The sequence below is a fragment of the Panthera pardus genome, unplaced genomic scaffold (assembly GCF_024362965.1).
Source record: "Panthera pardus isolate Hobbes unplaced genomic scaffold, ASM2436296v1 HiC_scaffold_1, whole genome shotgun sequence".
NCBI lineage: Eukaryota > Metazoa > Chordata > Mammalia > Carnivora > Felidae > Panthera > Panthera pardus.
Genome location: NW_026526654.1, coordinates 2,529,122 through 2,542,293, shown reverse-complemented (window position 1 = coordinate 2,542,293; position 13,172 = coordinate 2,529,122). Strand labels below are relative to the sequence as shown.

General features: G+C 47.2%; 1 protein-coding gene across 1 annotated transcript in view; it reads left to right on the top strand.

Annotated features, from left to right (window-relative positions):
• Positions 1–12,156, top strand: part of LOC128776570 (histone H2B.3, sperm-like) — a 28,171-nt gene extending 16,015 nt beyond the window's left edge. Inside the window, 3 exon segments of the mRNA XM_053901352.1 lie at positions 10,298–10,662; positions 10,664–10,818; positions 10,821–12,156. Of these exon segments, the coding sequence (XP_053757327.1) occupies positions 10,298–10,662; positions 10,664–10,818; positions 10,821–10,927 (627 nt within the window). The 3' untranslated portion in view covers positions 10,928–12,156.
• The last annotated feature ends 1,016 nt before the right edge of the window (positions 12,157–13,172 follow it).

Below are 13,172 nucleotides of genomic sequence, written 5' to 3'. Positions count from 1 at the left end.
GCTCCATTTAGAATTTGATTTGGGGAAAATGTCAGAAGGTTTGGACATTTGATTAAATAGGATCACAGATTATTATGAAATAATACTTACTCATCTACTCGACCAAAGTGGCAGTTTAAGATGTTAAAGGCCCGACCCTGTTTAGCTTCCAAGATCAGATGAGATCAGGGGCATTCAGGGTGGTATGGCGTAAGATGAGAAAACTGGATTTTCTTACATAATCAAAAACCTGCTACAGACAACGTGAAACACAGTAAGGTATTTTAGTAGGACACAAAATCTTTGCTGTCTGTGCAGATTACTTAAATGTTAAAAAAAATCCTGGTTATAATTTCTTATTTTTTTAAGTTTAGCTATTTATTTGAGACAGAGAGAGAATGAGCAGAGGAGGAGAAGAGAGAGAGGGGGATAGAGGATCTGAAGTGGGCTCTGAGCTGTCAGCACAGAGCCCTACATGGGGCTCAAACTCACAAACCATGAGATGGTGACCTGAGCCAAAGTTGGATGCTTTACTGACTGAGTCACCCAGGTGCCCCTGAAAATGTGTCTTTGATTTGGTGTCTGACATCTGTCCTCTGTGAGGTTTTTTTTTAATTTTTTAATTTTATTTATTATTATTATTTTTTCTTGAGAGACAGACATGAGCGGGGGAGGGGCAGAGAGAAAGAGGGAGACACAGAATCTGAAGCAGGCTCCAGGATCTGAGCTGTCAGCACAGAGGCTGATGTGGGGCTCAAACCCACAAAAGCAAGATCATGACCTGAGCTGAAGTCAGCCCCTTACCCAAGAGCCACCCAGGTGCCCCTCCAAAATCCTGATCTTTTACGGTATCTGCAAGCATCATGAAATGTATACAGGACATTTGGGGAATGGTAAAGACAGGTGGATCTTGAATTGTTTCTAGAACTGCATTTCTGCTTTTGCAAAGCAAAATCCCTTATGGGATAAGGACAGTGGCTTTTAATTCCCCCAAAGAATCATATTAGAGCCTGAGTGATATCAAGGCACTGATGCAGCCATCCAGCCATATTACACTCAATTTGCTTCGTGATATCAGGGACATTTCCAACTACAATGGAAAGCAAAAGATTCCTATGTTCTAGGTTTATAGCTGTGTGTCTTTGGAATATTTCAGTACATGCTTCAGCACAAAAGGCTTCAGAATGTTTTCCTTTATCTCTGTGTACATAGCTTTATTTTAACTTAGGAGAAGAGGCCTAAAAATAAGTTCCTAGCAGGCTCTGAATATCAGCTTCCAGTTTGGCCAACCTGTGATGATAGAGCCATGTTTAAAAAAAAATCCTTTTAGGGGAGCCTGGGTGGCTCAATTAGTTAAGCATCCTATTTCGGCTCAGGTCATGATCATGTAGTTCACGGGTTTGAGCCCCATGTCAGGCTTTGTTCTGACAGCTCAGAGCCTGGAGCCTGCTTCGGATTCTGTGTCTCCCTCTCTCTCTGCCCTTCCCCTGCTCACGCTCTGTGTCTCTCTCTCTCAAAAATAAATACACATTAAAAAAATTTTTTTAATAAAAAAAACCAAAGATCTAATTTTTAAAAATGTTTTTCTCCTGCCAGTCCGAATTTGGAAAGAAAGGGACAACGTGAGATTTCACCTTCCTCTCTCCATCAGGCACCACAGATGGAGATCTGCTAAGCCTTCTCACCTTTTGCCAGCTCCTGCTTTTACTCCCAGGACATCATCTGCAGGTTCTGGAGTGAGTCTGGTGTCCCAGCAGGTCTCATCTTGGTCACCAGAAACTGTAAAGGAGGAAAAACAATTTTCTGTCGAGCCTTTATGGTGACTACTTGGCTGAGCCCCCTTTTTCTCTGGGACACCTCTTCATCTAGGTTAAAAGTTCTCCACTGTGGCCACTGTGTCTCAGGATTATCTTTGGACATCCAGATGGCTAATAGACACATGAAAAGATGCTCAACATCACTCATCATCAAGGAAATATAAATCAAAACCAGGATAAGATACCTCCTCACACCTATCAGAATGGCCAAAACTAACAACTCAAGAAACAACAGATGTTGGTGAGGGTGTGGAGAAAGGGTAACCTTCTTGCACTGCTGGTGGGAATGCAAACTTGTGCAGCCACTCTGGAAAACAGTATGGAGTTTACTCAAAAAGTTAAAAATAGACCTACCCTATGACCCAGCAATTACACGACTAGGTATTTACCCAAAGGATAAAAAAATGCTGATTCAAAGGGACACATACACCCCAATGTTTATAGCAGCACTATCAACAATAGCCAAATTATGGAAAGAGCCCAAATGTCTGTCAACTGATGATGGACAAAGAGGATCTCTTTTGCACTGCTAGTGGGAATGCAAACTGGTGCAACCGCTCTGGAAAACAGTATGGAGGTTCCTCAAAAAAACTAAAAATAGGACTACCCTATGACCCAGCAATTGCACTACTGGGTATTTATCCAAGGGAAACAGGTGTGCTGTTTCAAAGGGGTACATGCACCCCAATGTTTATAGCAGTCCTATCAACAATAGCCAAATTATGGAAAGAGTCCAAATGTCCATCAACTGATGATGGATAAAGAGGGTGTGGTATATACATGCATTGGAATAGTACTCGGTGATGAAAACAAAATGAAATATTGCCATTTGCAACAACATGAATGGAGCTAGAGTGTATTATGTGCTAAGTGAAATAAGTCAGTCAGAGAAAGAAAATACTGTATGATTTAAGTCATATGTGGAATTTAAGAAACAAAGCAAATGAGCAAAGGGAAAATAAGAGAGAGAGGCAAAACAAGAAACTGACTCTTAACTATAAAGAACACACTGATGGTTACCAGAAGAGAGATGGGTCGGGGGTGTATTAAATGGGAGATAGGGATGAAGGAGTACACCTGTTGTGATGAGCACTGGGAGTTGTTGAATCAATTCTACACTTGCAACTCATATTACACTGTATGTTAACTAACTGAAATTAAAATTAAAACTTAAAAGGAAAAAGATTATCTCTGGTTGTTCAGCCTTTAAACAAAATCTGATTTACTTGAGGCCTCACATAGGACCCAATCCAACCCCAGACCTGGCCCAGTTTCTAAGTTGGACCCAGTCTGACTTCAGCCGATTTCCAGTCTGGAAAGAGACATGCTCTGATAAAGTCTGAAAGTTCATAACACAGGAGGACCAGGACCAACCAGGACTTACCCATGACCACTGAAGGCGGCAAGACAGCCATGGGCTCAGAGGGGCTCAGCAGGTGCCTGTGCCTGGTTCCCGGTTGCTCTGGGACTGACAGGGGTTTCCCTGAGGTCCCACTTCTGATACCAGCACTGCTGAAAGAGAAACTGAGGTACATTGAAAATTGTGAGAGTGTATTTCAGCAAAGACTGATTCGAATCAGGCAGCACCCAGTCTTGCAGATAAGAAGGCGTTCGGAGGAGCCGAAAATGAAAGACTTCTATAGGCAGAAAGGGGGGAAGCAAGGAAGTCATAAGGGGCCAAAGGTGGGTGATTATTGCAAGGTCACTTTCCTTTAGGGAGGGGACAGCAGGGGCCTATCAGTCAGATTAGTGGGACAGGGTGATTCCTGATTGTTTCATTTTAAGTTTATTTATTTGTTTTGAGAGAGAGAGAGAGAGAGAAAGAGAGAGAGAGCAGAGAATCCCGAGCAGGCTCCTCGCTGTCAGTGCAGAGCCCAACACGGGGCTCGAACCCACAAATTGTGAGATCATGACATGAGCCAAAGTTGGACACTTAACCTACATTTTTACCAGGTGCCCCAACATTTTTACTTTTTTTTTTCTTTTTTTTAGTTTATTTTTGAGAGAGAGCGTGAGCAGGGGCTGAGCAGAGAGAGAGGGATACAGAGGATATGAGCCAGGCTCCATGCTGTCAGCACTGAGCCCGCATCGGGGTTTGAACTCAGGAACCGGTTGAGATCATGACCTGAGCCAAATTCAGACACTCAACCCATGGAGCCACCCAGGCTCCCCACATGACTTTTGCATATCTGTATGTAGACGGGGAGTAATAGAAATATACTATATACGCATGAGGACGGGAGCTCACTCTCGTGGAGGAACAAGTAACCAGAAAGGCCTGTGTGGCCTCCAGAGCATTTTGTCCCCTGACCCCAGCCCCTGGGGGCACCCGAAACCTGTCCTAGGTGGGGAATGGGTAGCTGTGCAGCTCAGGGGCTGAGGGGCCAGCACATCTGGCCTTTGTGTCTGCGTGTCTGTGTGGTCACTGAGATGGCAATGATCCATCCCACAAGCTGCTCACCCAACACCAGATTCAGTTCCCTGACCCGCCCCCCACCTCCCCTCCACCGTGGTCTCCAGCCTTTCATTCCCACCTGGAACTGGGATTTGACTGAAGACTCCCTCTCTCCTGCCTGCTGAAACAACATGGAAATGAGCACAGGAAGAAAAGGACAGGCCCAGCCTGGGAAGCAACCCCAAAACCTTGCATGGGTGCGGGGTTAGCACCTGTCTCGTCCAGGGTCTTGTACGCAAGGCCGGCCACAGGAGCCCCAGCACCCCCGCCACAGCCTTTGTCTCAGGTGCACGCTGGAGGCTGTCTCCAGGACAAAGGCCGGCCAAGCTGCCTTCCTTCTTTGCTTTGTGAACCTGCAAAGCATGCAAGGAGGTTTACCTCTTCTCTGCAGAGCTCCAGTGTGCGTGCACTGTCACTGCAAGCACCCACCTACCTGCAGCTCCCCGCCCCAACCATTATGGTCTGGCACCCTTCCTGCATCTTCAGGGTGCTGCCTCCCCGCAGAGCCCTCCCCCCACCCCACACCCCTGCAGGATCCATAAGCAGCGAGTGCTGCTGTTGCTGTTGGGGGCGGGGGGGCTTGCAACATTTCATCTACAGCAATGCTCATTGGTGGGAATGTGTAAGACACCAGGCTGGGGTGGGGCAAAAACACTGCACAGCATCTTTATCCCAGCAGAGAAAAAGGATGGTGTCCGTGGTGGGCACAGGAATTCAGGATGATGAAATGTGCTCCTTTCACTGACTCCATCATTTGTTGAACATAGTTAAGGAATTGCTACGAGCACCAGGCACTGTGCACTGAAACCATTAAGAAAAAAAAAATGTTTTTATTTTTTATTTTTTTATCATCCGACCCCCTTTTTAAATTATTCTTCTGGGGCGCCTGGGTGGCGCAGTCGGTTAAGCGTCCGACTTCAGCCAGGTCACGATCTCGCGGTCCGTGAGTTTGAGCCCCGCGTCAGGCTCTGGGCTGATGGCTCGGAGCCTGGAGCCTGTTTCCGATTCTGTCTCCCTCTCTCTCTGCCCCTCCCCCGTTCATGCTCTGTCTCTCTCTGTCCCAAAAATAAATTAAAAAACGTTGAAAAAAAAAATTTAAATTATTCTTCTAGAGGCGCCTGGGTGGCTCAGTTGGATAAGCATCCAACTCTTGATGTTAGTTTAGGTTGTGATCTCATGGTTGGTGAGATTGAGCCCTGCGTCAGACTGTGCTCTGGGTGTGGAGTCAGCTTGGGATTCTCTCTCTCTCCCTCTGACCCTTCCATGCTCCCAAGTGCTCACTCCCTCTCTCAAAAAAAAAGACAGGTCCAGGGCGCCTGGGTGGCTCAGTCGGTTGAGTGTCCAACTTCGGCCCAAGTCATGATCTTACAGTTTGTGGGCTCGAGCCCTGCGTTGGGCTCTGTGCTGACAGTTCAGAGCCTAGAGTCCGCTTCAGATTCTGTGTCTCATTCCCTCTCTGCCCCTCCCCCACTTGTGCTCTGTCTCTCTCTGTCTCTCAAAAATAAATAAAATGTAAAAAAAAAAAAAAAAAAAAGACAGGTCCTCCCCCAAAAAAAGACCCTAACTGCCATCAATACCTTCCTGGGGTTTCATCACAGGAGGGAAGAAAGAAGTCCATGCCACAACCAGACAAACGTTGTCACAGACTATCACACCTGCTATCTATTCTCCAAAGGGCCCACTCATCTTTCCTAAACACCATTCACTGTCCCCCTCAGAGGCCCACAGCCCCCTCCCCTGCTCCAATTAGGATGGTATATAAGCTCTCAAGGGGCGCCTGGGTGGCTCAGTCGGTTGAGTGTCCAGCTTCAGCTCAGGTCATGATCTCACAGTTTGTGGATTTGAGCCCCACATTGGGTTCTGTGCTGAACACTTGCTCAGAGCCTGGAGCCTGTTTTGGATTCTGTGTCTCCCTCTTGCTCTCTGCCCCTCCTCTGCTCGTGTGTGCGTGCTCTCTCTAAGATAACAAACATTCAAAAAAAAAGATGGTATATAAGCTCTCCAATCTCACCGCTTTGGGAGATAGTCACCCTTTTCCCCTGGGAGGCCCCCATGCATGTAATAATAAAAATTAATAAATTCATACACCTTTTCTCCTGTCAATCTGCCTGTTGTCGGTTCACTTCCCAGAACCAGCTATCAAAGCCATGAGGGTGGAGTGAAAGCATTTCCTCCCCAACACTATAAATGTGTTAGAGCTTCAATATCCACCGGAAGTGAGCCTCACTGAGACAGAAAGACCTTCTCCAAACAGTGAGTTTCAAGACTATGTCAGAGAAGTCTGTGCTCACGAAATCTGCAGGCAAAAGAAAAGAGATTCTTGCTTGGAGTGCACCTCGTGTGCAAGATCGGGCTTCCGACGTCTCCCACTGGTGCTGGGAAGCAAGACTATCATTTGTATACTCATTAAGCTCCCACAGAAAAAAAATAATGATGGCTACAAAAGTGGTTTGGGGTAATGATCCAGAAACAAGCCTTTTTTTCTATTTCCTTAAGGCACCTTGTATTCAAAGGCTTTATTCTTTTAATGGAGTCAGCGATTGTAGAATTCAGTACAATTTCATCTACAATAATTTCATCTTTCCAGGAGAGACCAATTATAAGATTTTGGACTTTTTTTTTGTCAGAAACTGAAACACAGAGTGATGCATTGGTGTTTTACTATTTTTCTTCTACACACCACATCATAAGTAGTGTTCCTTCTTCAAAATTGAGTTCAATTCACTATCCAAATATTTAAAATTTCTTGGCACCAATCAGCCTGATTTTCAGGGTCAGCTCCTGCCTCCCACGTGTTTAACTCAGGACATATTTTCTTCAGCCTTTTGCTACCCATCCATAAAATGGAGTTGATAATAGTACATACCAGGAAAGGGTCTTATCAGCACTAATGTGAATTATGTATTAAATGGTTACCTAGATCATAATAAGCTCTATAGAAATGTTCATTAAATCAACTCCATTTTTTAAGGTAAATAGATAAAATGGTCAATGCTGAGTATATCCAAAGCAGCTCAAGGCACCCACAATCTCAAGAGGCCCATGGATCTCACAGGACATGTGTGCACACACAAGACATGTTTGTACAGACATATTTGTACATAGAGGGCATTTGTGGGGGTATCTTGAAAGCATCTTGCTGACTGTTCTGAAGCTGTGATCCATTTTGTCTGTTGGGGGCACCATTAAGTTTCCTGGCCTCTGGATAATGCTCTGGATGGTTACAGTGGCCAGGTAAGTGACACCCAGACCAGACCTTAGACCTTCTCAAAGTGTGATATGCATCTGAGTCTGTTTAAAATACATCTGGTGCACCTGGGTGGCTCAGTCGGTTAAGTGTCCAACTCTTTTTTTTTTTAATGTTTATTTATTTTTGGGAGACAGGGCATGAGCGGGGGAGGGATAGAGAGAGAGGGAGACACAGAATCCGAAGCAGGCTCCAGGCTCTGACCTGTCAGCACAGAGCCCAGTGCAGGGCTCAAACCCACAAACTGTGAGATCATGACCGGAGCCAAAGTCAGACACTTGACTGAGTCACTCAGGTGCCCAAGAGTCCAATTTTTGACTTGAGCTCAGGTCATGCTCTCACCGTTCTTGAGATTGAACCCCACATCGGGCTCTGTGCTGACAGTGTGGAGCCTGCTTGGGAGTCTGTCTCCCTCTTCTCTCTGCCCCTTCCCCACTTGCTCTCTCTCTCTCTCTCTCTCTCAAAATAAATAAAAATAAACTTAAAAAAAAAAGAAAAAGTGGGGCCTGGGTGGCTCAGTCGGTTGAGCATCCGACTTCGGCTCAGGTCATGATCTTGCAGTCTGTGAGTTCGAGCCCCACGTCAGGCTCTGTGCTGACAGCTCAGAGCCTGGAGCCTGTTTCCCATTCTGTGTCTCCGTCTCTCTCTGCCCCTCCCCCGTTCATGCTCTGTCTGTCTCTCTCTGTCAAAAATAAACATTAAAAAATTTTTAAAAAAGAAAAAAAATACAACTTTTGAGTCAATACCTTTGAAATGGGGCCCAGGATTCTGCATTTCTATTTTTTCTTATGTTTATTTATTTATTTTGAGAGAGAGAGAGAGAGAGAGAGAGAGAGAGAGAGAGAGAGAGAGAGAGAGACTGCACAGGGTAGGAGCAAAGATTAGAAGAGAATCCCAAGCAGGTTCCATGCTCAGTGTGGCCCAACACAGGTCTCAATCTCAAGACCATGAAATCATGACCTGAGCCCAAATCAAGAGTCGGACTCTCAACCCACTGAGCCACCCAGGCACCCCAAGAGTCTGCATTTCTGAGCTTCCCAGGTGTGATGCTCAAGTAAGTAAATTCTTAACACCTTATATTTCCATCTTGGCATTTAACATATAGGAGACCTTAACTCATGTCTATAGGAGTTAATTTAATGGGGGAGGCAACTCAGGGACTGATAACTTCTTGTGAAAACAAGACAACATATCCAAAATGGAGTGCCTCATGCTAAGTGCCATGTCACGGAACCAAGACTGAATTTATTGCAAGTGTCAGCTGTCCCAGAAGTGGAGCATTAAGCTCCAGTGAATCAGGAATCCCCTGATTGTGGGAGGCTGGGCCTGGTGCCAGGCTGAGACCGGGTCGAGCAATGGTTCCCTGTTGACTCAGGCAACCCGGTGGTTCCCCCTCCCATTCCCCCATTTTCAAGGGCATACGAAAGCCTTGTCAAGGCTGAGAAAGTTAATTCCTGAAGCCTGTGGTCTGTGGGTGTTGGCAGTAATGTTACCTCCCCTTTTTCTACCCCGAGTCAAATAGAAACAAACATGAGAACTGTGTTTTGCTAGCAATCTTATCAACAAGGTCTTGCTGTGACCCGTTTAGAAAATTCACAAGGAACACAGAACTAAATGTTTTGGTTGGCAGCGATTATGTGAAACCTGTTTATTCTTAGAATGGCCTGACCCATAAGAGTCTTGATATAAAAGATTGTGTACAGCAACAATAAAGCCGTCACTTGGGCCATCAGCCCAGGGGACCCTCCAGTTCCCAAACTGTCTTCTCTTCTCTCTTTTTTTCCTTACATTCCCCTACCGTCAGGACCCTGATCTCGGTGTTTGTTGCACCGGTCGCAACACTGATCAGCACTAGTGAGGTAATCAGTCTAATAGGCCTCTTCCATTCTCTAAAAGAAAGTGACCTTGCAATAATGCTATTTTTCCTTTCCTGTGACTTCTTGTTCCCTCTCCGTTCTGCCGATACAAGTCTTTCATTTTGTACGGCTCCATGGAAATCTTCTCTATCTGTTAAATTGGATGTTGCCTGATTCTAAGCAACTTTTGTTCAATAGATTCTTAATATTTTTGGTAGGCCTCAGTTTAGCCTTTAACAATTCTATAAGCCTGTGTTCTGATGCGTTCACAGACAAGATGAGACCCTAGATACGGAGTACCTAGCACGCAGCGATCACTTCAAAAGAAATTAGTCAGCACTGAAATCAAAGGACTGTTTCCCGGAAGCCCCTTCATCAGTCCTTCCACTTGCAAGTCTGCCCTGTTGCTACACCTCCAATGTGAGTGCCTTCACAGATTTTCAGTGTTCAGCCATTTGGATTTACGCCTGAATTCTGACATTGGCCTTTTGTTGGGGGAATGATGGGAAATAAATAGTTAAGTTATTCCCATTCCCCTTTGCTGAATAAGCATCAGCTTGTCCTCCCTAGCTTTGGGCCTCAGAAATGTGTTTACCCCTTGCCCGGAGAAGATGGAGATGCAGCGTTAAACAGGCTTTTATTTCCTTATTTATTATTATTATTGTTATTGTTTATGTTTATTTTTATTATTATTATGTACCCCATCCAGAACCGGTGACCACACAAAGGACCCTCCTCTCCCGGTTTGAACAAAGATGCTCAACCTGACTCCCAGCGCGAGGCACCTGTGTCTTCGGATTGGTGGGATTGCCGTCCAATAGGAAATAAGAGCCAGCATCCGCTATTTACATAAACTCCTAGCGGTCCCGGAGGCTCAGAGCCTGCCGTCCAATCAGATTCCCACGACTTGGAGGCTTCATTTGAATATGGACACAATAAATAGCGCTGCCTGCGTTCGGCGCACTCATCTCGGTTGGTGCGATCGCACCGCCCGGTTCCGTTGCCCGGTCCGCGGCCCCCTGCCCCTTCGCCCGCACCCTCGCGCCCCAGCTACCTCCACCCTAGCCGCCTCCTGGCGTTCCTGCGTACCCCGCCAGCCCCGAGCCCGCGTCCCTGCGACGCCCCCGCCGCCCCCACCCGGGCATCCGTGCCCCCCTTGGAGCTCCTGTGCCCGCGCTGCCTGAGCCCCGGAGCCCCCACCGCCGCGTTGCCCCACCCCCACCCCCGCGCTGCCCGGCCAAGCCGGATCCTTCCCACTCCGCTCAAGAAGGGCTCCAAGAAGGCCGTCACCAAAGCACAGAAGACAGAGCAGCCGCAAGGAGAGCTACTCCATCTACGTGTACAAGGTGCTGAAGCAGGTGTATCCCGACACCGGCATCTCGTCCAAGATCATGGACATCATGAACTCGTTTGTCAACGACATCTTCCAGCGCATCGCCAGCCAGGCCCCTGCCTCGACCATCACTCCCGCGAGGTGCAGACGGCCGTGCGCCTGCTGCTGCCGGGCGAACTGGCCAAGCACGCTGTGTCTGAGGGCACCAAGGCCGTCACCAAGTACACCAGCTCCAAGTGAGGCGCGCCGGGCGCCCTGGAACCCAAAGGCTATTTTCAGAGCCACCTCTGTGCTCAGAAAGGAGACTGCCAGCCGCTCTGGTTGTGATGTGCTGCTCCAGCAGGGTTCTGGGGGGCGCTGCAATGCGCCACGGAAAGCGAGACTGGACCTTCAAAGGCGCAGACCCTGCAAAGGCGCGTTGAGTCAGCATCTACCCAGCCAGCAGCCAGAGAGGGCGCGGCCTTAGCTTTAGGCAGAGACCCGGTCACCTCCAGGAAGGCCTCAGGCCAACCTCCCTACTAGCACCCCCGTGTCTCTTAATGGATTAGGTCTGCGTGCGCTAGACGGACGTGGGGTTCGATGAGACCCTGGGTGTTGGGCTCAGTCTTGGTGGTGACGCTTGGGCTGGTCCTTCCTTCCTTTGCCTCTTGCCAAATACACGAAAGCAGTGTTCAGTTTAAGCAGCTTTTTGTGGGCACCACAGTTCCTGTTTGAAAAATCAGAACAGCGGGTGCACAGGTAGTGGCCTCCATCATCATACTCTGCTAAAATCATTCATATTAGGAGATCGGTTTATGTGGGGGTTTTTTTAATTTTTAATGTTTACTTTTGAGAGAGAGAGAGAGAGAGAGAGAGAGAGCGTGAGCAGAGGAGGGGCAGAGAGAGAGAGGGAGACACAGAATCTGAAGCAGGATCCAGGCTCTGAGTCCCAGGCCACTCAGGGCTCCAACTCACAAGAACCATGAGATCATAACCTAGGCCAAAAAGTCTAGGCCCAACGGACTGAGCCACTCAGGCACCCCTATTTTGGTTGTTTTGTTTTTTGTTTGTTTTTGGTATATACTTTTAACGAAAGCCTTGTAAATGGTGATAGAGCCTTTTTGACAAAACGAATGGAGCACTTTAAACACATACACACAACTAAACCATATGCAAGGTGGATTTAATTTGCCCACTTTATTTATAACTGAAGCAGCAGGCTTGACTGTGGCCCAGGCTTCTCTCGCTCTAAAAAATACCCCAGACTACAAAAACCACCACAAGAGCATCCCAGTCTGAAAGCAAAACACTTCCCAGGATTTGGATTTCCAGTTCAGTCCCAAGAGGTGGGCAGAGGCCTTCTGATTCCTGGCCCCTAGGGGTGTCCATCTCCGGTGATGTCACGCTTTCATCAAATCTTAGCCTCCTACACTAAATTCTTTGTTTTGCGTTTGTACTTTTTTATTAAAGAGATAGCCCTTCCCTCTCCATCTTTGGTTTACTCCATAGTAATTAGCAAATTGGACTTAAAATTTTTGGCTGAGATGAGGGGAGGAGAGAGTCTCTTCAATGCATTTTATTTTTAAAGTTTATTTTTATTTATCTTGAGAGGGAGATAGAGAGTAAGCAGGGGAGGGGCAGAGAGAGAGAGGGAGACAGAATCCTAAGCAGGCTCCACGCTGCCAGCATACAGCCCAATGTGGGGCTCAAACTCACCGTGAGATCATGACCTGAGCCAAAGTCAAGAGTCAGAGGCTTAACCAACTCAGCCACCCAGGTGCCCCCTCTCAAATACATCTCAGATGGGATACCTGCAAAATCCTTCCAGTGCTTTCCAGAGCCTTACTCTTTGGCTTGTACTTTTCGTATTTCAGGCCTAGATAAGTCTTCCATTGTGTTGATTCCTTACTCTGTGAGTCTAAGCAGTTTTAAATACTCAGTGAACCCCTTCCTTCAGCCTCCAACTTAATGCAAACATTTTTTTTTTAACGTTTATTTATTTTTGGGACAGAGAGAGACAGAGCATGAATGGGGGTGGGGCAGAGAGAGAGGGAGACACAGAATCGGAAGCAGGCTCCAGGCTCTGAGCCATCAGCCCAGAGCCTGACGCGGGGCTCGAACTCACGGACCGCGAGATCGTGACCTGAGCTGAAGTCGGACGCTTAACCAACTGAGCCACCCAGGCGCCCCACAGACATTTCTCTTTGTTGTAGTAGTATTACTGACTGGGCTCTGTATTCAGATTCTCTCCATTTTCTTCATTATAAATTCTCAAGGGCAGGAACTCTGTCGCTCTGCATCGTCCTTAATAGATTCTCACTCCCGTGGTAGGAGAGGGCCCAACCAGGCCCATTCTTCCCCTGGGGCTGCCTCAGCATCCTCCACACTGTTCAGCAAATAAAGGCAGCCTCCTCCCTTCCTCCTCCTCCTCCTCCTTTTACTTCACACCAATTCTGTGTGTCTGAGGAGTGAAGGGACTGAGAAATCAATCGACATTTTGCATTAC